The 26632-nt window shown below is 43.6% G+C and overlaps 1 protein-coding gene across 13 annotated transcripts in view; it reads left to right on the top strand.

Moving 5' to 3' along the window:
- Cd44 (CD44 molecule) overlaps positions 1–26632 on the top strand; it is an 88953-nt gene that overhangs the window by 16194 nt on the left and 46127 nt on the right. For all 13 annotated transcript variants that reach the window (XM_006234631.5, XM_006234629.5, XM_039104369.2 and 10 more), the window contains exons 2-3: positions 18697–18862; positions 22547–22683. In XM_006234631.5, the coding sequence (XP_006234693.1) occupies positions 18697–18862; positions 22547–22683 (303 nt within the window). The remainder of the gene's footprint in view (positions 1–18696; positions 18863–22546; positions 22684–26632) is intronic.

The raw sequence follows: 26632 nt of genomic DNA, 5'->3' as shown, positions 1-26632 counted from the left end.
GGTCTAATCCCCTCCTCAGTGCATTTAGCTCAGGAATCTAACATCCTGACTTTCAGGATTTTAAAAAAAGTTATTGGCTGCTTCATATATTCATAAAGATTTTGAGTCATTTACCCTCCCAGTCTCTTTCTTTCATTCCCATTCTGTCTTTAGCCAGTCTTTCTTCTTCCGCACGAGTTTGCTTCTTGTCCTCAAGTCTGTTTTTGTGTGTGAGTGACTGGCTTTAGGTATAGTTGCTAACATGAGCATGGTTGGAAAATTATTTACTGGGACACCAGCCCTGAATCAGTGGCTACACCACTGAAGAAAGTGACTCCTTGTCTCTCAGCAACCACTGACTGCTGCTAGTTTCTTAGGAAGGGGTGAGGTCTCATTATCATCTCCTCTATTCACGATGAAACATTGGCAGGTCCGATCTTGTGTAAGTTACTGCAACCATGGCGAGTTAATGAGTGTTACAGTCACGTCATGTCCAGGATGCCTTTTTGGAGCACATATCCCCATCCCCCAGCTCTTACATTCTTTCCTTCTCGTGGTGATTTTCCATTCCTCTTTGAAGGATTTATGATGCTATCCAAGGGTGTTTAAAGACGGGACTCGTGGATGTGATTATTTAGTAGAAAAGAAGGGAGCCGGGGTTTTCTCTAATGATGAAGGAGCTAGAAGAAACAGATTCTCTTGAGCCAACATGACTATTTTGAGGTAAATTTCATGACTGCACACCTTGCTGGACTTCAGCTTGATTAATGAGTTCCTAACTCATTCTTCAGTTCCCTGCCATGACCTTTCAGAGCAAAGGCTTGCTGTTAGAACAAGGTCTTGGATCCCACCACACCTTGTGCTCCTACCATGACTCATTGTGCAGTATAGTTGACTTGTCTAATGTCTGGCTTCTCCACTGGGCCATAACCTCTATTGGCATAGTGACCCTGTGTGCCTTATTTAATGTCCTGACCCAGGAGCATAAACCCTGCATGTAGAATCATTGGAAGAATCCCTATTGAATAATGAGGTTGGGACTGGAATTCCTTTCTCTGAAGGCTTGTGATTTACTTTAGTATTAGAGAGATTTGGGTGACATTATGATTAGACATAGTGAGTTTAGACTAAGTTTGAAATGGAATTTTTGAAAAAAACCATGTCTCTCTATTATCTATCTGGCAATGAGTCTCTCTCTCTCTCTCTCTCTCTCTCTCTCTCTCTCTCTCTCTCTCTCTCAACTATCTGCCATACATATACTTGTATTGTTTACATTAACTTCTAAGCCTATCATTTATTAATTTATACTATCTCTTTAAGTTATTTTCATATTCTCTCTTTCACTCATCCTCATGTGTGTGCATACCACACACACACACACACGCACGCACGCACGCACGCACGCACGCACACATACACGTGAAGGTTGCTTATCAAACCGGCTGCATCTCTTTCCATCCTTCCTTTTTCTGGTGTGTGTCATTGCCCTGTCCTCGGTCCCTCCATGAGTGGCATCATCCACGAGATTCTCTTCTGTGTTTTCCCCAACTGGTGCCACACAGAAGCTGAATGTGTGTAGCGTCTGACCACTCCCGGTAGATTGAAAGTTAGAGAAGAAGTGTTCTAAACACTGGACTGTGGGGGTGAGGCTGGGGGAAGCAACCTGTGGATACTTCAGGCCCCTTTTGATGGAGCACAAAGGGATGCTTCCAAAGGCTTTCTTCGGAGATCAGTTCTTTGAGGGAACAGTTCTCTCCCTTCTTTCACACAGCACCACTAGGTAAACCCCAGGCTTCCTTTAGCTGCTGTCTCTTCATCTGGGGAAAATGCCCTATTAAGTGTGTGAGCTTCCTGTCTCTGTTTTTGGAGTGTTACAGTCATCAGCCACTTCTGGATTCTGCATTGTTTGCATTGTTAAAAAACTTTGGAAAACTCATTTGGTTTCTTCTCCAAACAACTTTCCCAGACCCCCTGGAAGACTTCAGAAACAGGCCCCAACTTCAAACACGCAACCAAGAAGCCTCTCTCCCAGAGCCAGGCATTTTATCTTTTTCTAAAATCTGGAACAAAAAATGTCTACTCCAGACCGCATAGTTAAGTCTGGACTGTCAGGATCATCCCGTGTCCTGCGTGCTCAGAAAGCAATGTGGGCTGGCATCACGGCTGGATTCCAGTCGTGCCACTTGCCCGTTATACTGCCTTAAGTGGTGAACTCAGCCTCTCCGGGTCTCATTTGTCTCTTCTCTGAAACACAGTTTTAATTCCCATGGCTTAAGGACTGCTGTGATGCTGTACATGAAGCCCTTGATAGAATTTCTGGCATGGAGCAAGCATTCAAGAGTAATAATTATGATCATTGTTATGATCCTAAGGCTCCTAGGCCTCTCTCTTCCCCACTCATCCCTCCCTGCGCTACTGGCACATTGGAGGACCGCTTCCAACTGCCTTGGGAACATTTGTCATTTCCTTTCTGAGCACAATGTTAGCCAATGAATTCTCATTTCATTTGGTGGGTCAGTACTCCAGGGTGCTGACTCCCGCACAGGCTTACTGGAACACTTTCTGAGCAGATGCAGCAGCCTGTGCAGTTCCGGGAACCCTGGCTGTGGCTGGTGAAGGCACACTGGGAAGCACACTTTGGGTCCTGTCTTTACTTGCACAATTACAGTCAATCTCTCAGGCTGCTTGTGTCAGCAGGATCAGCCTTTCCTGCCTCCTGTTCTTCCAGTTGGTGGTGGGGTGGGAGGAGGAGTGGCTTTTGCCTCTCTCTCTCTCTCTCTCTCTCTCTCTCTCTCTGTGTGTGTGTGTGTGTGTGTGTGTGTGTGTGTGTGTGTATACACATGAGGTGTGAGCATCGGCTGTGAGGTTAACATGAGGTTAAGGCCAGAGGGTGATGAGGCCTGGATGGCTTATCTTTCTCTACCTCACTGTTTTCGTGTTTCAAGACCAGGTCTTTTCCTAAACCTGGATCTCACTCGTTTAGTGAGAGTAGCTGAACAGTGATTTTCAGAGACTCCCCCATTTTCCCCTCCCCAACATTCAGGTTATAGGCACAGGTACCCCTCCTCACTCAGTAGATAGAGGCTAGAAGTCTGATCTCAGTTTCCAGTTTGTGTGGCAAGCACTTTGCCTACTGAGCCATTCCCCCCATGCTGTAGAATCACTTCTTTATAGTGTCGCTCTGTGGCCTCTGAGCACAGAGGAGCCTTTAGGGGGTGAGTTTAATGCAATAGCTTCCTTCTGCTGAAGTTTCTCAGGGCCCACACCCTTCCCACAAGTCCCAGCTTGGGGGCCAGTTTCTGAGTACATAAAGTAAATGCCTCCCTGTCTGTCATTGGGATGTTCAATTCTTTCACCTCCAAAAATACCTGTAATTGCCTTTAACTGCTTAGTTCTGCTGTCCTCCAAAAGCCACTCCCAGCCACACCCCAAAACTGAGCAAGGCTTTTTACACCTTTTAATAGGAGCATTTGCATTTGAGTCAGCTTTCCATCCCTCTTCCTTCTATTTCATGGGAGTTTGGCTTACTTCTCATTGAATAAAGACATAATAGATTCATAACTCATAGCTTTCCTTGGTATCTGGGGGAGTCAAGGCCAGTTGACTAAGGTTTTCTCTTCCTGTTGGAGTTGGGCATTTACTGAGCATGTACTTTGTTCTAGTTCTTTGCTGGCAATTTACATGCATTCATTGTCTCACACTCATCCATTCTTCTGAGTAAATATGTATTGAATAAGTGAGTGACAATGTTTCTTCAGAGCCACGGGAGTCAGAGAAATGGAGACTCACAAATCGGAATCATCTCTTGTTTGAGACGCCTCAGATCCTATGTGCTCGGGATAGCATTTAATTCAGAGTCTTCTCCCCTCCCCACCCAACAGAATCCCACCAATTCACCTTTGTCTGGTTAATTCTATTCTTCTGCTCTCAGGACTCAGAGGTCTAAAAAGGTCAAGGTCTCTTTCCTGTCTTTGAAGAATCTAGATTTAATTTTTTTCCTGGATCTTTGAGTAAAAAGACCCAGTTATAACAACTCAGAATGGCTGCTAAGCAGGAAAGGAGCAGATGGGAATTTTCCCCTTTTCTCGGGGACAATGGGGGACTTGAAGACCACCAAAGTTCAGGGAGCCAGCCTAGAGGGGCAGAACCCAATTGTTCCCACTGAGCAGCTCCTCTGGCAAGGACCATCTCAGGACTGCAGAATGGGTTGAATTGGCCCCAAATACTGAAATTCACTGCAGGGCACCCTGGGGATGTTTGTGGTAATTTAGGAAGGTTCTCTCTAAGGAAATTAACAACTCTGTTGTGTTTCACTTAATTGAAACCATTCTTTGCCTGGAGCTCCATTGATGGGTGGACTCTGGGCTCTGTGCGCTGCAATTCGAGAACAGGATGCTATCCACACTTTTTGTTTTGTCTGTTCTTTCACTCTGCTGACCAGTCCACCCTGCTTGAAATATTCATTACATCCTAGCTGTCCAGATAACAGAGCAAAATGCCACCACCCAGTCCCTGGATGACTGGGAAAGTTAATCAACTTTCTCACAGACCTTTTCTAGATGCAGAGAGCTGGGCTGGGAACTAGAGATCCTCAAATCCCACTTCTTTGTTGAGAATATGACTCTAGAGAGTTGAAGTGATGCTTTAAGTAACTCACTAGTGAGGAGATGAGCGCGTGGAGCTCCATGTCAACTTAGTGCTTTCCCCCACTACACAAGAGATATTTTGTGTCCCTCTCTCTGACACTGTAGGTGTAAAGTTGAATAAGGTTGGACCAAATTCAGGGACCCACACTGGTTGGATGGGGCAGATTTCTTCCTAGTATAATGTTTTTTATTAAAAAATTAGATCTGTCTAATCTGCCAGTTAAATTCAGTCCTATTATCCATCTATTAATCTATCTATCTATCTATCTAACTATCTATCTATCTACACTATTCTCTATTTATATATATATTCCAATTTATCACCCACAAGCTCTTACTCACAGTTTGAATTGTAAGAAGCCACATATCTGGGTAGCTAGAGGTCCAGGTTCTGATCTCTAAACATCTTGAGGGCTTGAGGTCCTTGGCATTAGTCAAGGATATAACTGATCATTAATTAAGTTAGCACAAGAGGTGCTTTACCTAGAGGCTTCTTTGAAGACATCTTAATATTTGAGATATTGTCCAATAGCTACCAAGTACCAAGCATTAGGCTAAGACTCAGGCACTTTGCCTAGTGCCTTATCAGCATTTTTTCATTTCATCCTTAAAAGCTTCCATGAGAAAAACATTACCTCCACTTTACTATAGAAGAACCTGAGACTCAAAGGTTAAAAACGATATGACCTACCGCACCTCACTGACAGTAGGGTCCCACTCCCCATTTGTGGACAATGGTCCAAATGATCTTGTGGGGTTAGAGCCCTAACACTTCCAAGTACCAGGAATTAAAGAAATACCAGCACAGATGACAAGAGTCACACCATAAGGCTACTCTGGCACCCTGAATTGCCTTGAGTTTATGGCTAAGACCTAGAAGGGACATACACAGCTCTACTTCCCCCAATCCTGGAACCAGCTTATGATCCAAATGGAGCCCTTTCCTCAAAGCTAAGGACATTCAGTAGTCATATGCTTACCTTCCAATTCTCTCTTGTCTATCTTACTGAGTCCAAATTCTAGAGGCATCTAGAGGGCATCAAAAGGAGATCTTGGAATGAAAATATGAATTCTAAATTTATTTTAATCTGGGCACGGGTAGGGGAGAAATTTAATTTTGTCAAGTGTATTACTTATATTTTTTTATAGCTGTACCTGGCAGAAAAGGGGCTGAAGGAAGGAGATTTCTTTGGGCTTATGAAAGGTGGGGAAAGCAGGAGAGAGTTTGTGGCAGTCAGAGTATGTCAGAGCAGAAGACAGGGCAGGGAATTCTGGAATTCCCTTCACCCCTCTTATATTTAGTCCAGAACCCCAGCCCATGGGATGGTGCGGGCCAGACCCAGGGTGGGCCTTCCTTCCTCTGTAAAGCTTCTCTGAAAAAACACTCATAGGCATACCAAGGAGTGTGTTCCCCAGGTGACTCCAAATCCAGTCAAGTTGACAAAGGTGATGACTAATCACACCAGGAGTCAGATCCCACCCAAGCCCAACAAACAAACAAATAAAAGAAGGACACGCACAGTTTCCTAAGAGAGTGAGCTTAAGATCACACTGGTCACCTGCCATCGCAGCTCTGGTCACTGTGTCATACAATGTCTTCTTTTGTTTTCTGAATGGCACTGTTGGTACCAGAAACAGCCTCATTCAAAGGTTAGTGGCTTACCCATGTGCTGTTTGCTTCCTCATATACTCTTTGATGGCAGGGATTGGTCCTTATCACTTGTACCCAGGATCACAGCTGGCATACACTTCCATATTTTATGGATGACCCTGTGTGTCAACACCTTTCACTGTGTCTATAGGCTAGTGAGTACTTTGGGGGAGAGGGTGTCAGATTTTTATCCCAAGTGACAGTTGTTCATACCCAAAACATTCTAGAGCTCTCTGTAGTGAAGTGCCCTTTGGCAGGGGTGCTCCCTTGTCATTTTGAATGGCCATTTATTTTATGGGAAATTAACACCTTATTTTCTTTTGGCAACTTGATAGAGGGGTCATTTGTATCTTCCTGTGTTTCCAGACTTCTGGGTCTTTGCATGAGCTGTCTTCCCTAATAACGGGAAGTTATGTTTGGCCCATTCTGTGTGAGCATGTAACAAGTGCTGAAGATTCTTGTCCAAATCCCGTGGCTTTACTTGGATGTAAGAGCTTGTTAGAGATGTATTCTAGGAGCTCGGCACTTGAGACTGGCACCGCTGTTACAGATGTATGTGCACAGGTCAAAAGCACAAAGAGGCACGAACCACAATCCCTCTGTTCACTGGGTGATTGGAAAGTCCTAATTCTGGACATCCTTTGGCCCAGATTTTAGAAGTGTCCCCCACAGTCCAGCTTCTGCTGCATCTATTTTACCCTGTTTAATTGCTCAAAGGTTTCTGCAGAGTGAACAGGAGTCAGGCTCCTGGAGGTGGCAGACACCTAGTCACTTTACCTAGTCACTTTAGCACACAATATGCAAAGAGAAAATGGGGAAACAAGAGATGGCAACATGGCAATGAGACCTGACGGTTTCTGTGTCTCCAACTTCAGAAGTGGTGGGGACCTAGAACTCTGCCTAGTCATTGCAATGCTTTGTCATTGCAAATAAATACCTTTACAGTTATGTCATGTCACTATGTTTTGATAAACTGGAAGATGGTGGGAAAGTAATCTAAAGGCATGAATCTTGTTTTGTGTTTTTGTTTTTAGAGACAGGGGGGTGTCTTTCTATGTAACCCAAGATGACCCAGAACTCATGATAATTCCTAGCTATGCTGACTAGTTTCATGTCAATTTGACACAAGCTAGAGTTATTTGAGAGGAGTGAACCCCAACTAAGAAAAGGTTTCCATAATATCAACCTGTAGGGAAGACTGTGATTGGTAGGGGGCCCAGCCCATTGTAGATGATGCCTGGACTCGTGGTCCTGAGTTCTGTAAGAAAGCAGGCTGAGTAGGTAGCCCTTCTCCATGGCCTCTAAATTAGCTTCTGCCTCCAGGTACCCGTAGGGTTTGGGTTTCTGCTTTGGCACCCATCAGAGAATTGTGGCTCAGTATATGTAAGTTAAATAACCCCTTTTTTCCACAAGTTGCTTTTGGTCATGGTGTTTTAGCACAGCAGTAATAACCCTGATTAAGACACCAACTTAGCCTCTGGAGTTGTTCCAACCTAATCCACCTTAAGTCAGTATTGGTTGCAAGGTGAGCTACAGATAAAGACCTACTGGCAGATAAGTGTTAAGGCTTATGGGCAACTTAATTTATTACCAAACTATGTGGATAAGGCTTTTTGAGTAGTAACAAGCAGAGGCTACCAGAGATAGAAAACTATCTAGTAGCTACTAGACTATGACTAAGTGTCACCATTCCACCCAGGAACTGAAGTGATAATGTGGAGGGAGGGGCTACAAGCGTCAATCTAAATAGTATCTGAACTAGAATTTGTTTGTCATGGCAGAGCTGAGGTATTGACCTGCCTGCTACTCCAGCCAAGCAGAAATCCAGCCTGTTCATTAGTATTTTTATTTTCACCTGGATCCTTAAAAGGTGCACTCTGTTTAGACACAGAACTCAGTCCCAGTGCAGTGCAGATTTTTGTACGAAATTCTCCACCTTAAAGAGAAAAAGGAATAATCATCTCCCATCTAACAACTCTATTTGCATAGATTAAAATATTGAGTCCCTGGTCTCCAAACTGTCTCACAAGAGACCTGACTCCACTTCTCATCTGGAAGGCAAGGCGAGAGGCAGCCACATGTGCTTCCATGAGTAAAACAAGAAGACCTTTGCTTGACACCTAATGGTACCCCCTTGGGCAGGTTGCTTAACTTCGCAGCCTCAGTGTTGTCATCTGCTCTCTGCATAAAGGCTTGTGATGGTTACAGCACTTATCTTGGATGACTTTTGTTATGAGGCAATCACTGTGCAGGGACTAGCAGATGCAAACCATAGTCCCGTTTGTGTTAACACAGCTCAGAAGCCCAGACAAGCGCTCAGTGGCTGAAATGATCAGAGGCAATGTTTCCCAGCCTGCTGTGCCCCACAGTTGGCTTGCATTTAAATGTCCCAAATAGGCTGCTATGGCTTCCAGGAGCTGAGTCTCAGCTTACTAGCCAGGCCTCTATCTTTCGCCCCTTTCATGATAAGCTGAGCTAACTCCCTTAACTCGAAGATAAGGAAGGTCATTTACTCAACCTCTGGATGTTGTTCAGAGAGTCCCAGGATGCAGTCTTCAGGACACTTGGGCTGCCACCCACACAGAGTAGCAGCTCCGTACAAGCTGAAATATTTTCACTTCCACTCAAAAAGAGACTGAAAGAGACAGATAAAAGGAAAGGAAAAACAAAATAGGCCCTACCTTGGACTTTGGGTGATCGCTGAACTTTGTCGGAACTGGAGGTCCTTTCACATCACTCTTCTAGATGACTCCATGACTCCTTGAAGTAAGGACAATAAGCCTTACTTCAGTGGCTGGGTCTTGATATTTTGTCAGGCCTTCTGTTTACACAGCCATAGTCACGGTAGAATGTACAGAAAATTTGGACTTTCCTATTTCCTATTTCCTCAGTTAATGGTGCTCTTCATGGAGGTCTTTAACTTGCAAGGTACTTTATGTTTGAAAGAAGGAGAGAAATACAAAAGTTATAATACTAGGCTTATTACTTCTAAAACATTTTCACATGATATATCTTACAGTGACACTCTTGAAGCTTCAGGGCCCTGTGCTAACTGGTTATTGTCTGTTTCCATAGACATCAGTGGAGTGACCCATTTACCTGGCACATTCATGTTAAGACTGACCAAATGATGATTATCATTTAATGACTGGCTTCTGCCTCAGAGTTTTCCAGACTGGTTTAGATATTCCCTTGGGGCATTTTGGGAGTGCCAGGGTCACTGAAGGGGTAGGCTAGGTACTGTATGAGAATGAATAAGGTGGACTCAGGCTCTAAGTCTATCTCAAAGCCCTCATTCTGGCTCCACCTCAGATAATTATGCTCTCACTTGGCCTAGCCATCCTGAATCTTCCCAGTGCATCATGGTAGCGAAAGAAGGAAGCTGAACACCACTACTGGGCTCTATGAATGCTGCTGTTGCCCCTCTTTGTCCTGGTGCCCACCCAAGGCAATGAACAACAGCACCACTGGGTATTGAGGAAATGAGTAGACCCAGATGATCTGAGGAAATCTATCAAACTCTCCCTGCATCTCTTGTTCTTTAAATGCTCCATCTGTAAAATGGGTTCATAGCACCCACCCTTCGAACTTCACAGGACTGTTTTTGGTATGAATGTGTTGCATATTTCATGAGATAAAGTCCTACTTAACAAGGTGATCAAGGTCTAGAGTACATGATACAGTCTGTTTTGCCAAGAGTGACATCAAAATATGCCTTTATTCCAGTGGGAATTTTAAGGCCCTTTCTGAGATTTGAATGTGCCTCAGGTGTACATACCTCAGGTATCTCACAAGCCCTGAAGATGTCCTAGCTATGATGCTATCAATGAATTTTATTTAGATTTGAGATTACCTGTGATTAGTGATGATACTGTTTAGTTAGTATAGTTATTCCTATTCTTTTAAAAATTATTTTCAACTTGACATGTGAATAATTGCATAAGGCTATTTCCATAAAAACATACAATGCCTTTTGAGCATATTCTTATTTTACTGAAGTAGGGTGAAAGACTAGATGTGTCAGGGCTCCTATTGTGAGTAGTTTAAGGTCACTTAGCTTATAGTGAGCAGGATTTGGGTGTGACCAGTGCATCCTCCTCCCCGATGGAGACGGACTCACCAGCATGCCAGGACCCACTGATCGCTTATGAAGTGCAGATATGAACGAGTTACACGTTCCTATTCTGTCTTGTCTCTCACAAGGTCCCTCTCTTGATCTGCTACTCTTTCAAAGTGCTGCCTCTAGACTTGTGCAGTAGCTATGCTCGAATTAGATAATGTAGAAGTAATTACAGCTGCCCAGGGGGGGAAAAATGTAACTGCAAGACAAAGTGGAGCTGTTGTTCTTGCCTCTCCTACCTGCAGCAGGAAAAGCCATATGTGGCCTTCTGCTGCTTTGTCAGTCCACTTAACCACATCCTGGGTTTGTGCTAGTCAATCTGCTAAATCAATAAGATCCAAAAGTGAAAAAAACAAAGGTGTTGAGGCCAGTGGATTTCCTGGTTGCCATGGCAACATGCAAGGGCACACACTGTGGTTTCTTGTTTCATCTGTCTTCCTGGCGGCTTGTTCCTCACAGAGAACTTGGACTTACAGAACTCTTAGGTAGTGAGGCAGCACTAGGGGCAAGCAAGCACCTTGATGGATCCAGAAGAAGGGGTGGGATCTTCAGCAAGGTCTTACTGTCCATGTCCCCAACACCGAAGCGAAAGGCAGGAAGAAGGCTTCTTCTCAAATTCTAAAAACAACTCAAGGCATTTCTAGACTATGCAATGGGTTGGCTATTTGGAGAACTTGGCAGGAATGGCTAGGGCAACAGTTTCTGAGAGGGTTGTTCTTTCATAGAGTCCTGTTGGCTCATGATGCACTCCTTGTTCCTTAAGCTAGAGACTGAGAGGTCAGGGTGTTCAGCCAGGCCCCCAGACATTGGGGTGCCTTCCCTCTCTCAGTGCCAAGAGATGAATAGCTCAATTAAAAGCACCCTATGACAAATTCTGGAGGAAATTCCCTCCATATGATTGTGCATGACTGTCTTCTCTGCTCATTAAACCCTCACCCGCCTTGGGGGTGATTCCGGGAGAGACTGAGTCATTAGGTACTCATGGTCTACAGTGGGCAGCCAAAGGCTATCCGGCACCAAGAATGATTTTGGCCTCGTTCAGAAGTAGATGCCAAACAATATACTCTTTCACTAGGCACCCGTCACATGGGAGTCAGACGATGGGACAAGTGGTGTGGGGGCAACGGGAAGGCTGCCAGCCTTCTTCTGCACTGGCAGGCCTGGTTTCAGCAGGGGCTACACCAGCTTGAAAGGCTCCCAGATGGAAACTTCTGAGCTGCAAAGACATCACACAAGTGGAAAAAGAATGACTTGCTCATGATGTGCTTCGGAATGATGCTCCATGGCCATGAGTTGTGGATTTATTGGGAACAGCATGCTCAACCGTCTTATAAAATACAGTGTCAGGAGCATTGAAGCAGGAGTCAGAATGGTGCAATTAGAGTCCCGCAAGATTGCGCTTTCTTCATGATGGCCTAGGGGACCAAGCTCAGTTCCTCTTCATTTTATTTTCTCATTTCTCACAGCCAATTTGTTTAAAACCTTATATTGTCCTACCTCTGATCATGGATGATCTAATTACCAATATTTTTAAAGAAAATCGGCTCATTTCCTCCATGCTTCTAATCAGAATCAGCTCAGTTACATTTATGAATTGTATCATCTTCTGTATAGGACATAAGCTCTGTAAGTCAGAAGGCAGTAACAGAGCCTTGGGTTTAAATGACAAACAGTGTGAAAGTAAAAACCATGTTTGCCTGGGACTGCCAGTCATTGCCCAAGAGATTTGTGTGACCATCTCACGGGGGGCTCAGTTCTGTTGAGGACCATCAAACAAGGGTGTCAGGTTCCAGCTAGATCAGTCTAGAACATCTACTTGGTCAGTCTAGACCTTTGGGATTGCCAGCAGACTTCTCGGGAAGTCACAAGTGTACTCTGCTATGGTGAACCCAGCTTTGGGGCCAAACCAGATCGCCAGCTCTTCTTCTCATTAGCTCTGCCTAAGCCCAGCTGGAACACTTAGGGTGTAAAGGACAGAAGGCTGAAACTGCAGCTGGGACTGATCTATCCCAGTTGGCAAAAATGTTTTCAGAAGAGAACAGGATAAGACCAGAGAGAATCACACCTGGGGAAAGCCAGAGAACAACTGCAGCTCAGGGCTTCTATGGGAGAGGGTAAAAGATCCAAGTATGGTGATTTTTCCACTGAAGCAGCTCAGATGTGTTGGGCGAAGGCCTTCTATTTTCAGGCAGAGTAAAGGAAACTGTCATATTAAACATCATGTTCAATCGAAGTAAAACCTCTTCTTTAAATAGCTTTCAATGACCAACTCTTCACACTTTTAAAAAGCACATTGGGTGGCAAATGAGATTCTGATAGTGTTCAGATCTGTCCCATGTCTAAGCTACCACTTAACCCCTGCGACTCGATCAGCCTGATTGTTCAGTCTGTACCTGGCTCTACCAGCTCCTTAAGACTTCTCTGTGACTTAATCAGCCCATGTGAAATGTTGAACCCACTGCATAGAATTGTTGTGAGAATAAAATGAATTATTAGATGCAAAACTCCTGAAAATGAAACATTACCCAGCAAAGGTGCTGCCTCTGTTTGCTGAGGTTCCTACAAGCCATGATAAATAAACTGGTAACTAGGTAAGTCACTGAACACAGGAACTGGTCTGGCTTCTATGTCTATTATCTCTAAGACAACAACTTCTCTCCACCACAGCCTACTGGGAGCCAAATCAACAGAAAAATATTTAATTCTGCCTCATAACTCCTCGAAAGAAAACAGAAAGAGACCAGGCACATGGCTAGTTCATGCTAGCAAGCATTAATTCTTTTGGGGGTCATCTCAAGAAGTGAGATTTGGAGAGCTATCCACCTCTCTTGGGCACAATGTATTTGTAAGTGTCTCCTGGTGGTCTTCACGTGTAACACGTTGCTATCTTCTTTCAGGAGGTCTAGCTTCATAAGCCCAGAACCTGTGCAAACACGTACCCATTGCTTCAAAAGCCAGCTACAAAAACACAAACTGTCTTGGAAAATAGTAAGTGTTCATAGAAACAGAGCTTCAGGCTCAAACATTTTCACTGGCCAAAAGAGAATCCTTAAAGAAGCCTGATTGGTAACTCAATCAGGAGGGCACAGGGAAGCTGAAATATTTGTGTCCAGAAGTTTATCTCCTTCTTTTAGAGTAGGCACCACTCCCACTCACCTCCCAAGTAACTTTGGGAAAATGCAGATAATGGAAATGTGAGTGGAAATTACATAGTGGCTCCCTCTCCGATGATGTTATGATTTTCTTCCAGTTGGGAAATGACTACGTATATGAAGAATCCATTTCTGACTTCACAATGTAAGTGAAGTGTTGAAATAGGTGATTTCTCCAGTGAAATCTTATCTTTCTCTATCTGAAAGGCTTAGGGGAAAAACATTGTGAAGGTGGATGGTGCCCTAAGTCAGTTATGCCTTTTCTGAGAGTGATTTTTAATCATAGCCTACAATAGGTTAGAAGTCTGACCCTTCTATTTGGATGAGTTTGGAGACCACTTAGTGCCTCAGATTCTTCATCTCTAAAAGCATATGGTTTCCCATATGCTTCCCCAAGACTGAGTGCTCTGATTGGTTATCTAATATTAAGTGGGCAGATTTGAAGTCCTATACATACAAGTAACATTTAAAGGATTGAACATTAAATGTGGATGCGTACATGCGTGCGTGCATGTAAATAGTGATCTCAAGAGGGAGCAAGGATTGTATGGGAGAGTCTGGAGAGAGGAAGGGAGAAGTTAGGTAATTATATTTTAATTTCAAATCATAATATTTTAGAAAAATGACTTTGCTAATGTGTTGACCTCATAACAGTCAGATGAGAATTAAGTTAGATGAAGTTCACAAGGCAGTTGGCAAATATCCAATGCTCACAGCCTCAATTGTTATAAGCTCCATTTTTACCAGTTTCATTTAGTGAGTCCCACAGACTGGCAGGTTGGTACCGTGGTCCCTTCAACAAGGCTGAGCACCAGGGAAGTTAAGCAGCAACCTGGCTGTGCCACCATTGAGGAGTGGCAGAGTCTTGGAGGATCTGAACTCTGCTAAGCCGTTTCCTTCTCAGGTATTATGAACACTCTCAGATGTCTCCTTTCCCTGGGCTTGCAGAATATTGGATGATGAGCCTAGGGATGACCCTGCCCTGCTCATAGCCTCATAATGAGCACTTTAAAGGAGTGCCATGTCCCTGGAGGCTTCTCTCTCAATCAGACAGTAGCCCCAGTCTACGTCTTTCATTGGGCCCATTCTATCTCCAAGGGAGGGGCTTCGAACAGTTCAATTCACTGTAAGATAAAGGAGACTTATTAGAGAACAGATGGTTCGGCAGAAAACATTCCTCATGTATCTTCATATGGAAGGGCTTGTTTAAGAGATACAATTGCCATTTAATGTTAGCTTCTTTGTGTGTGTGTGTGTGTGTGTGTGTGTGTGTGTGTGGTGTGTGTGTGTATGTGTGTGTGTGTTATACCCACACATATACATGCATGTATATGAGTGTACATGTGTAGATGATTAGGTGTTTGCACACATATAGAGGCCAGAGGACAGCATATCTCTTATTCCTTAGAAGCTGTTTAATTTAGTTTTTTCTTCAAGGCAGTATCTCTCGCTGACCTGGAGATCACCATGAAAGCTAAGGCCTGGGTATCAGTCTGTCTCTGTTTCCCCAGCACTGGGTTACAAGTGTGTATCACCGCAAGTGTTCTTATAGGACCTCATGCTTGTTCAGCAAGCTTTCTATGGGCTGCTATCTCCTCCAGCCTTAGTACTTGTCACCCAAGTCAGAGGACTTCTAGCTCCCAGAGACTTTTGTGTCTGAGGAAACAGCTGAAGATAGATATACAGAAGCTCCTCCTTCCCTACCTGTGGCTTGCTCTGTCACTGCCATGGGTACTCCTGCTCTGCTGAGGATGATCCTTGGTCCACGCTGCCTCCACATCACCCTTCCTTTCATGATGAGAATAGGATTGGCTATGCACCGGTGGGATAAGGAAGGAGGAGAGTTACCTATTTTGGAATTAGGAGAAGGAGGTGTGGGTTCCAGGAGCCCAGTGGGTTTGAATATCTGTTTCACCATCACAGCTCAGTGACCTCGGGCATGTTTCTATAGTTTCTCCTCTCTGTGCTTCAGTTTCTCTACCTGGAAAGTGGTAATTAATATTACCCACCTCTTAGAGGTGTTTTAAGGAGGTTAGTTAGCTCTTTAAAATGCTCGTAAGAGTGCCCGCAAGTACTCACTACTGATACCGTTCTTGGAGAGTCCAAAATGCCTTCACCAATTGCCAGGGCTTAGAGGAGACTCAGAGCTGAAGGTTTGACCCATTTTAAGGCAAGAGTGACCCAGAGGTGATGGCTTCTCAGCATGGTAGTTGGTCTGGATGTCTGGGGCATGGTCCTTGCAATTCTTAAGTGTCCAAAGGCCCTGAGGGTTAGCAGCTGAATTCCTTCTCACAAGATTAGAATAAACACAAACTTGTAATTAAGATTTTCTGAGAATTTCATATTCACCCAGCAGCCAGGAGTATGTCAGGCCCCTGGCTAAGGTAGCAAGGTGAAGGTTGAATTTGTCTGTCTTATTCTGCCCCAATGGTCCATGCGCACACGCAGTCAATGACAGGCACACTTAGAAAAAACCACCAGGCATCCACACACTGTCTAAAAAGTCACATTGGTTGTTGCACATGGAACACGAGGGATTTTACCCAAAAGTCACAGCTTGCATTGGCTTCTCTTGCATTTGCATATTCAATCTGCCAGGTGGCAAGCTAGAATTAATTTTCATAGGAAAGAAACTGCCTCTCATCCCCAAACCATTGTCCAAGCCTCTGCCTTTATTTTTAAACTAGGAGGTGACAGCAGCCACCTGGGCCAGGAGCCCGGCAGGTGGCATCTGGCTGAAGTCACCCTAGCAGCTCTACCTGCAAGAAGTCCATTTAAACGTTTCTTTTTTTCTTATGTATGCTGGAGCAGAGAGAAACCCTGGAAGGGCTGTCTCTCTGAGTGACAGGTTCCCTTTGTGAAATTGGCCAACTGAGACCCAAGCTGCAAATGTCAGTAAAAATAAATAGCATTTCAAAGGGACTTTGTGCATTTCCTTCCTCTGTGTGCTCATTGCTTCACCAGCCAAGAATTGCACGAGTGCTTGTGGAGAGCACACATAGATAAGGAATTAAGTGCACAAAACACCCTTTCTTTATTATGTCTGGTCCCAGTGTTTCATGGTTTTTGTTTTTTGTTTTTTGGGTTTTTTTTGTTGTTGTTATTGTTACTTTGTTTTGTTTGTTTGTTTGTTTGTTTTTATGGTTCCTCTTGCTGACAACAGAAACCAAGGAAAAGAAGCCAACTGACCTTAGTTTACGCCTTCTTAAGGGCGCCTTCTTTCTGCCATCTGTCTGACACTGTTCAGAACCTGTTTCCTGCTCTAGAGGAAAGCAGCTGTCACCTGCGCAGTTTCACAATAATGAGCCCACTTTTGTCATCATGAAAGAGTTGCTTAGGTGTGCCTCTCCCCTGTTTTAAACAGGAAGGACCCTCTCGGCACACGGGAGGCTGTTCAAACACTGTGTGAGGGGCTAAGCACATCTGAGAGGAATTCCTACCTTAGCCATCTAAAGGCTGGAGACTTGTGCAAGTTGCTTTATGTTCCCCCAGTTTCTGTTTCTTGATGTTTAAAAATATCTGCAAAGCTTACTTTTAGGGTACAGATGACAGAACCCCAAGGGTGTGGGACATCGAGGAACAATTTAAGGAAAAAGCCCTCCTCTCCCATTGCAGTCCACTGTGAAATGAAATGTAGAACAAAGTGGGGTTCAGGGGGAGCATGTGGCTGTAGACTGACATGGTCACTTCCTTTGGCAACTCCTTTCTCTAGCTTCAGTTCTCTAGTTGGTAAACGACTTGAGCTTTGGGGAGTCCAGAGCCACTTCTGATCTCTAGACCCAGAGTCAGGTACCTGACTGCTGAGAGAAAATGTCATGGAGTGACAATTCAGAATATAATTGAACCATTCCTGCCACTCTAAAGACAGAGAATACCATATAGAAAGAGGGCATGGGTGTGTTCTCAGGCCTGAAGGAGTTCAGAGCGACTCATGGAGTGGAGGGAAAACTTTATAATTGGAGCAGAGCCAGCAACTCCCAGGCTGGAGAGGGAGAGAGACCATAGCCAGATCACATTGTTCTTGACCAGAAGGAAGTTTATTCTGGGCACAGCTGAATATATAGTGTTAGAAGTGATGAGGTAAGGAGCAACACCAGTTGATTGTGGAAACTACTCAAAATACAGGAATAAGTGGGAAACAGAATTCCAAATACAGCTGTGTGTGCATGTGGGCATGTATGCCCGTGTTCGTGCGTGCGTGCGTGCGTGCGTGTGTGTGTGTTTGTGTGTGTGTGCATGCGTGTATGTGTGTGGTGTGTGTCTGTGCATGTGTGTGTGTGTGTGTGTGTGTGTGTGTGTGTGTGTGTGTGTAGTTTTCTTAGTAGTTAGCTTGTGTTCCTTCATTATTCCCCTGGATTTTATCTGATTCCTGTAAGTTTATATTAATTTAATTTAAAGAGTGGGCCTAAAAAAATTCTTTGCTGATGAAGATACTTTAAGGATGGGGGTCCTTTATGATATCATCTTAATGTCACATCTCAGATTTAAGTTTGATGTATCTTTGGAAAGCCAAAATGAATTTTGCAGGCTATGTCAGGAGTGATGTTTATTTGGATTTTTGTCGTTGTTTCTGAGATAAGGTCTTATATTGTAGTTGATCCCAACTCACCATGTAGCCCAGGCTGGTCTTGAACTTAGGTGATCCTCCTGCCTCAGCTTCCCAAGTGTGGGATTTCAAGTGTGAAATACCATGTGCAATTACTTGATTTTCATGTGTATACATGTGTATACATGTGCATGCATGTGTGTGTAGGTTCACATTTGTGTGCCTGTTCATACAAACATGTTGAGGCAAGAGAAAAACATTGGCTTTCGTTACTCAGTTGTCATTTTCCTTGTTTTTAGACACAAGCCCTTTTTTTGACTTGGAATGTACCAAGAAGGCTAAGCTGGTGGGAGCCCATGGGATCCACCTGTCAATTCAACACTAATATTACAAATGCTGGCCATCATACCCAGCCTTTTAGATCATGCTTATAAGGCAAGCACTTCACCGGCTGAGCCATTACCCCAGCCTGCTGTTTGGCTTCTCTCAAAGCCTTATTTGACTTTTTTAATGTCCTCACTTACAAGCACTTCTTAGCACTGATCTAGTTTCATGCAAATTATTTATGCAAATGACTTTAACATTTCCGTTTCCTCCCACAGATTTGAATATAACCTGCCGTTACGCAGGTGTATTCCATGTGGAGAAAAATGGCCGCTACAGTATCTCCAGGACTGAAGCAGCTGACCTCTGCGAGGCTTTCAATACCACCTTGCCCACCATGGCTCAGATGGAGTTAGCCCTGAGCAAGGGGTTTGAAACATGCAGGTAAGAGACCAGTACCTTCACTGGAAAAGCCCCCTGGAGGGGGGCAGGGTTTATGGCTGGAAGGCTCCTCCCTGACAGTTGAATGAGTTCTTGCCTAAAGAGGCAGCCCTAGCTATTAATTTGGCCAAGTCAAACTGAAACCGGTATGACAACTGGAATTTAAAGTCGGCTAAAGACACCTTTGTGAATCATAGGGAGGGAGGCCAGGGGAAGCCATTAGGGTCATATCAGTTGCAACCCTCTTGCCTAATGTGCTCCTGTAGCACTCTCCTGGCTTTGAAGAGGCATTCAGTATCATTGTCGGAACCACAAGAAAACGCAAGCCAAATAACAGTGTTTAAAATAAATAGGTAGCTGGCAGAGGCTTGGCTGTGCAGACTTGACACAAAGCACGTTCTTCAAACCTTTTCCCCCCACTCCCGCCTCTCTCTGAGCTTTCATGTTGAGCTTCTATGTTGCTATGGTTTGACAAATTAAGTAAAAAGATATGGAAGTTTTAAAACTGTATTACATTAAAGTAAGTTATTATCAGAAGCCTTGAGAAGTCTTTTACAAGGTACAAAGGGGCCCAGAAGATCTTCCTCAAATCATTTTGTTCCAGGATAATCACTAGAGGCAGGGAACATTTTTTATATATGTATATATATATGTGTGTGTGTGTATTATAATACATTATAATATATACAAAAATTATATGTAATTTATTGTTATATTTTATATATACTATATATTATAATATACATATATGTCATATAGACTATATTTTATATACACACATATATATAAAATAATGTGTATTGTGTTATATACATTTATAATATACACATGCATATATTATACATATACATATGTCTATATTATGTTTCTTGCCTCTGCTGTGTGAATGTGTGTGTGTGTGTGTGTGTGCGCGCGCATACTTTTTTTTTTGTGGCCAGTGGTGTGCATGAAGAGGGGCTTAGTGACAACTTCAATTGAGTAATTAGTGTGATTTGATTTAACTAAAAGAACTAGATAGTCTTCATAAGCACTCTGAATCTCCACCCCAGCCCATAGTTTAGGCAGTATAATTCCTTTTCTGTTTCCATGCCCACATGTGTGCTCACACACATGCCAACAGAATGTTTTTAGAAAGTCTAGTGCAGCCCTCTTCACGGAAGCTATTGAACAGAAGTTAATTGCATCTATCCCTGGCCCTTTTTATAGACTCCGGCAGCCACCTCTTGAGTGGCAACCCTCAGTTCTGCCTAGTACATGAGCCACATGTGTGAGTTATATTTAAGTTGATTAAAGTTAGGTTATATAAAAATGAGTTCTTTGATGGCATTGACTATGTTCGAATTGCCTGGTAACTGCTGTATCAAAGGGCATAGATTTTGTAGAGAGTATTTTCGTTGTTTAAGGGTGTTCTCTTGAGTAGCGCTGGCTAGCATCTGTCTCTAACTGTCTGGAGCTAAGTCTGAAGGATGTTACTGAAGGAGGGATGGCTCTGCAGCTACACGCCCTGACTCATTAGCTTCATGAAGGATGGCCAGTTAGCAAAACTGTTTATTCTACTCCTAAGGCTATGTTTTAAATGAGGTCTGACTGTGCTCAGGTCGCTGTGCTAAGAAAGTGGTTTTAGGAAGCTGATCTATGGTTGTGAAATGCAGTTACAACATATTTGTGAAACAGGGCTTTTCTTTTTTGTTTCGTTTGTTTGTTTTGTTTTGTTTTTTACCTGTTGAGAGCCAGAGGGGGGGAAATGCAGAACATGAAGCTGTAAGGAGAATCCCAAAGGCATTCTTTACCTTAAACCTTAAATTGCCCCGTTTATTTCTAAGACATTTTGTAGAGGAAGCAACTGAGCCCCACAGCTTGTCATGGGTCAGACTGCTTGTACTTCGACGAGTCACAGTCTGCTTGTGACCAGTCTGAACACAATGACCAAGGGACAGAGGATAAAGGGAGAGGATGCAAGGACTTGTTAAATACATATTTCCTCCTTGATGACAGTCACTCACTCAGGCCATATACACATATAGAAATTTTAATGTCCCCAACTCATGCTTAGTACATTACACATAAGTGTCAGGTAGAATGATGTGGTGAAAAATCACGATAACTTACCAAGAGAACGTAATGAATTCTAGAAGGGCTCTCTCTCTCTCTCTCTCTCTCTCTCTCTCTCTCTCTCTCCCTCTCTCTCTCTCTCTCTCTCACACACACACACACACACATTCACATGCATGTACAATTTATCAACATGATGTGGGAGGGCAGGGTAAAGAGTAATTTCACTGTCGAGTGTTATTTAGAAAGGAAAAAAGAAAAAACCTCTGCTGCAGAAATCTCTCATCGCGCCCATAACTGGTATTAAGTGTTTCAAAACTCACTTTCATAATTTCCCTCAGGTAGCTAAAGAATCGGATATCTGCCAAAAGAGAGAAGGGATCCTCTCACAGGCTCTGCTGAAGCTTCAGCAATGACTTCTGTCTTGTCTGCCCCACCCTGACTAGTGGCAACTCTCAAGTCCATGAGAACTTATTAACGTTTAATTGTGTGCCCTCCCACCACCACCACCACCAAGCTAAAGAGACTATGGGGAAACCAGTCTGTCAGTTTGGATGGGGAATTAGTCATTCAGCTTCCATTGCAACACCCACATTATGAGAGACTTTGAGCTAAGGAGCTTCCGAGTCACGCTCATTGCCATTGGTCTTGCAGGGCGCTACAGTCTGTTCTGTTGCCCCTGCAGAAGAGGGTGAAAGAAGGAAAAGAAGGTGCATTGGAGCTTGCATCACACGACTCAAGCCCTGCTGAGTTAGCAGCCCCCTCTTTGTTCTCTTGCTGGCATACACATTTTTTCTTTCAAGTCTCATTTTCTCAGTCCACATCTGTGTTTTGAGACATTTTATATTTTTTGTTATATGGCCATTAGGGTGCTTCTGGGGGTGGTGGTGGTGTGCGTTGCATCTTAAAAGGCCCCTAGACTTAACAGACTCCCAGAAACTGCGTGGGAGTGGATAGTGTGTTACTTCAGAACTTTGTGAAGTAAGCTACTGGCATCTACTTGCATAATTGCTTTGCTCCCAGCTCAATGATAGCAAGTTTATCTCCGTGGGTCTTGGATGATCCCAAAGCCAGACATACTGTATGCTCAGCGCAGGAGCAAGGCTTCATGCTGGCAATGAGAGTCTCAAGGGAGAAGGTGAGGGCAGGAAAGAAGAGGAGGATGGGAAACAAGGCAGGTCTGGAGTCTAAGACTGAACGGAAGGACAATTCACTTGTTATCTAGGGAGACTGGGTCGTTTTATGTCATTTTTGAAAAATATACAGCTAATTTGGTGTCAAGTCTTACAGTGTAATTTCTTCCTTCTTCGACTCAGGCTTCCTGATGCCTTTAAGAACATTGCTGACCATACATTTTATATGGAACTATTGTTTTGTATTCGTGAACCTTTTTAAAAAAAAATTTACCTACAAACAAGAAAAATCTCCAGCCTTTAAATAAACTCGCTTTGCCTCTGTCTGTCTTCATCTCTCTCACCCTCCTATGCTGTTGTTACTGGATTTTACATAATTCAGTTGTTGGAACCCCTAGCATCCCTAGAGAGATGTTGTGCGGTATTAAATGTCATTAGATGAGATATTACAAAATGGCATCCCAGCCATTCATGTCTATTGCCTCTTGTTTTTCCTTGGCAGGTATGGGTTCATAGAAGGACACGTGGTAATCCCGAGGATCCACCCCAACGCTATCTGTGCAGCCAACAACACAGGAGTGTATATCCTCCTCGCATCCAACACCTCCCACTATGACACATATTGCTTCAATGCCTCAGGTTGGTTCTAAGTACATGGTTTGGGGGTTGCCTGTGGGAGCATGGTTGGATGACAGCAGTTCAGCTGAAGCATGGGCAGAGCTTCCTGAAACTCCTATTCAAAAATGAGCCCTGAGCGTTTGTACAATAGAAGGAAGAGCTAGATACCCGTGTTCATGGTACTAATGTGGCAGACATGGAACAGGTGCTGAACAATTAAACGCCAATTATTTTACATGAGGATGGAGAGTGCATAGGAAGGCACAAGCTTTAGGGTTGCTTCTCATCTGGAAGGTAAACAGAGTGTACATCTGAGGAGGTATTTAGGAGAGCCATGGTCAAAGTAAAGGAATAAGCTAATGGCAGATGGGAAAGCCACATGAAGCCAGCATCAGGAACATCTTAATTCTGCCTAACAAATACCAGGAAATTCAACCTGGCAAAAGCTCAGTGGTGAGAGGACAGAATTTCAGGCGATGACGTTAGAGGGGTGTAGGGAAAGGGTAGCTAGGGCCTTTGTTGTGTTAGGAAATTGAAGCATTTTCTAAAGGAATGTAGTACTCACCTATTGATAATTTGGGAGTACAAGCCAAATGGCTAAGAGTGTTCTTATAAATGCAGTTAGGGAAATGGCAAGAATATGATAGACTCTTGACTTTCTTGAAGGCATCTTACCTATCAGTTGAGATCAATAAGAAAGCTAAGGGGAGTTAGACATGCTGGGTTCCCTCCTTTGCCTATGAAGCCGTTTCCAATCATGAGGTTAGAAGTTGTGCCTACAAGTCTAATTCAAGCCCCCTTCTCTCTCTCTCTCTCTCTCTCTCTCTCTCTCTCTCTCTCTCTCTCTCTCTGACTCTCTGTCTCTCTCTCTCTGTCTCTCTCTCTCTCACACACACACACACAAATAATTCTATGAACTATAAATTTCCAGTCATTTGAAAATAATTAAAACCATTAATGTCAAAGATTTAAATGCCAACAATCAAAAGTCTTAGTTTGCAAACTGTATCTTCTAGTCCCCTGAAGGGTTGAAGCTATGTGGCTAGAATAGAAAAGCTTTGAGATGCATTTGTCACATCTTCCAGGACTGAAATTTTTCCTTAACCATGGAAAGAAGATGTTAAATAGATTGGAAAGTGACTTAAGACTTTATCTCCATGAAAATATAGATAGTATAATTTGGTGGTAGGCTACAAGAACTGTGAGGGCTTTTTAGGTAACATGGGACATCAAAGGCACTGCGAGAGATTACATCAGTGTCTCCAGGCTGTGTCAGTGCCACCCACCCATCATTTCACAAGCACTGAGGAGCAGAGTGGGAATTCAGAGGGGAAATCTAGAGTTTTTGAAGAAGAGGATTATGAGGCTGAGTAGTCGAAATACAGCATATGTACCCAGTGAATCTTTAGAGTATCTATGGGGCATGAAGAGACACAAACACAAGACAAGGAGAAATACCACAGAATGTTTACCTGTCCCTATTATATGAACAAAACCCACATGGAGTTTGATCAAACTGGGGAACATCCACTCAAAACTACACAGGACACTGTCCATACTCAGTAACATGACCCGAAGCTCAAATGGATAAACAGGAAGTAGGCTCAGGGCACCCTTGGTCTAACCTCTTCCATCTTGTGCCTGGGGTCAGGAGTGGAGGAGCTGGAGAGGTGGCAAAGACTCATCTTGATGAGATCCTGCCTGCCGCTCACAGTCTCTGGGTTCTGGCTTTGCTTCTCCTGCTGAATCCTGTCCAGTGAATGTATGCAGTAATTCACATGGCTGTGTTCCCACACAGTCTTGGTGTCACTTTACAAGTCAGTGTCACTTTGAGTTAAGGTTCTGAGAAACGTAACTAAAACAGGCAAAAGAATTGAAGTGGTCCAGGCCAACAGCTACTGGAGCTCTTCTTTCTTCCCGTGTTGCCCGTGAGTTTAGGTCCATCCCTAGTACAGAGGTCCACAGTGTGGATGATGCTTTTCTCCTTAGACACGAAACCAGGAGATGCACTGGAGAACTGCCTCATACCCAAATGACTAATAAAAGAGTAACATTTAAAAATACAGCATTTTCCTTTATTTTTCTATTTTCCACAGGGATTCGATGTTGATAAGCTTTTAAAATTTCACTTTATGTTCAAAGACAATATTTATCTTCACACTATTGGGCTACCTATATTGGGGGTAAGAAAGAATCAGAAACTGTGTTTCTTGTCTTAAAGGAATAACAATCTTCTTGAAGCTATAATATAGAAAATACAGAGAGAAGAGATAGGAGTAAATATGGCTGGGGATAAGCATACTGCATATCCTGGATGCCAGAGCATGAAGTCAGCTAATGATCCTGGCAGTGTCCAAGTCTCTGCCAAGAATGTCTTGGGAAGAGTTTTTAATTTGTCCTAACCCAAGGACTGCACCCAGGAGATCTCAGGGAAAGGGAGCCCCAGAAACCTGCAACAGGGAGAAGCAGCAGCAATGTATACACACCATAGCAAATACTTCTACAAGCTTAAAACCCTGCTCAGATTTCTATGGCTTCCCAATAAAAAAATAAGGCAGCATGAAGAAAGGGCTTTGTGGTTTTGTTCCTGCTTCAACTCTCGGTATCTAAGACTTAACATTAATGAGCCTGGTGACTCCTGGCAGAGGGACACAGACAGCTCATGCATTCATGTTCATGGTTTAAAGCTTGCTTTCAGTAAGATGTCTCATTCTCTCCTTTTGGAAGAATTAAGGAGCAGATTTTACATTTGTGACTTGTCCGTTCACTCATTTATTTGAGAATTGTTGGAAAATTTATTCATGGGACTCCTACAAGGTGTCAACCCTGGGGGAAGCGCCTTTCTAGCTGGCACCCAGGGACATCTAAACTGAATAATTATTATCTTAGCCCTTTGGAGCCAGTGGAGCCAAATATTCTGAGGATATAGCACCAAGGAAGGCCAGTTTAGTATTTATTCAGCAAACCCGTGCACTCAGGGATACTCACAGCCCTGCCTTGCTTACGAGACTGAAGCTCAATCTAATGAGGTCACAGGGATGGACACGGCATGAATGAATATGGTAACTGCATATTTGGGTCATCGTGCATCCTGGCATCCTGGCCAGCTTTAACTAGTGTATGAAATTTTAGGTGAACTGGAGCGTGAGGAGGCTCTGTGTGAACTCTCTCATAACCAACAGACCAGCCTCAGTGTTGTTGACATGCCCCATCCATTGCAACTTTGTTCCAGGAAATTTCGCAGGCCCATTTCTGGGGATGCTCCACAGTTAGAGACCAGAAACGTCTCACAGATGTCTTGGGCTCAGCCCCAAGACAAAGAGAAAAATACCTCCCAAACCTCTCCAGGAGCTTACATTGTCCTTACTCTCAAATAAGGGGGTTTTGAAGAATATTTTTAAAGGATAAAGAGTTAAGAAATATTTTCTGAGACCTTGTGAATTCCTTAGAATCAGGGATCAGAGCAGGCTCATCTTTCTGCTGCCCTTTCCTTCTGTGACCTGGTCCACATATGTTGGGTGGCCCTTAGAAAGAATAGATGAACCCGTGTTCTGTAGTCATGACTCAGAGCATTGTTTCCAGGCTTATCCACAGGCCTCTGTTGATATTTTTGGACCATGTTATGAGTTACCGTATTAGATGGGCTTTCTTGGAGACCTGAGATCTTTCCTCTCATTTCCCAAATATATGCTAAGAGTCTCTGTTTCTCTCACAATGTTTTGGCCCAAGCAGATGAACTTTGTACTTATTTTGTAGAGTCCACACATCTTTGTGGTGGGCTGGCAAGAGGGAGGTGGGGGGTATGAGGAGTATATGAATCTCCATATAGTAAAATGGGCAAGAAATGCAAAGCTGATATGCAATGGTGACAGGTGTCAGGAAGGGATGGCATACTGGCCTTGCCATCAGCGACTTGTTCATTTAAAGGTTCTCTTTATGAATTTTCTCGTAGCAACTTTTGCAAGAGTGC

This window comes from Rattus norvegicus, chromosome 3 (assembly GCF_036323735.1).
Source record: "Rattus norvegicus strain BN/NHsdMcwi chromosome 3, GRCr8, whole genome shotgun sequence".
Lineage (NCBI taxonomy): Eukaryota > Metazoa > Chordata > Mammalia > Rodentia > Muridae > Rattus > Rattus norvegicus.
The sequence above is the reverse complement of the archived record's forward strand: the minus strand, read 5'-3'. Positions and strand labels throughout refer to the sequence as shown.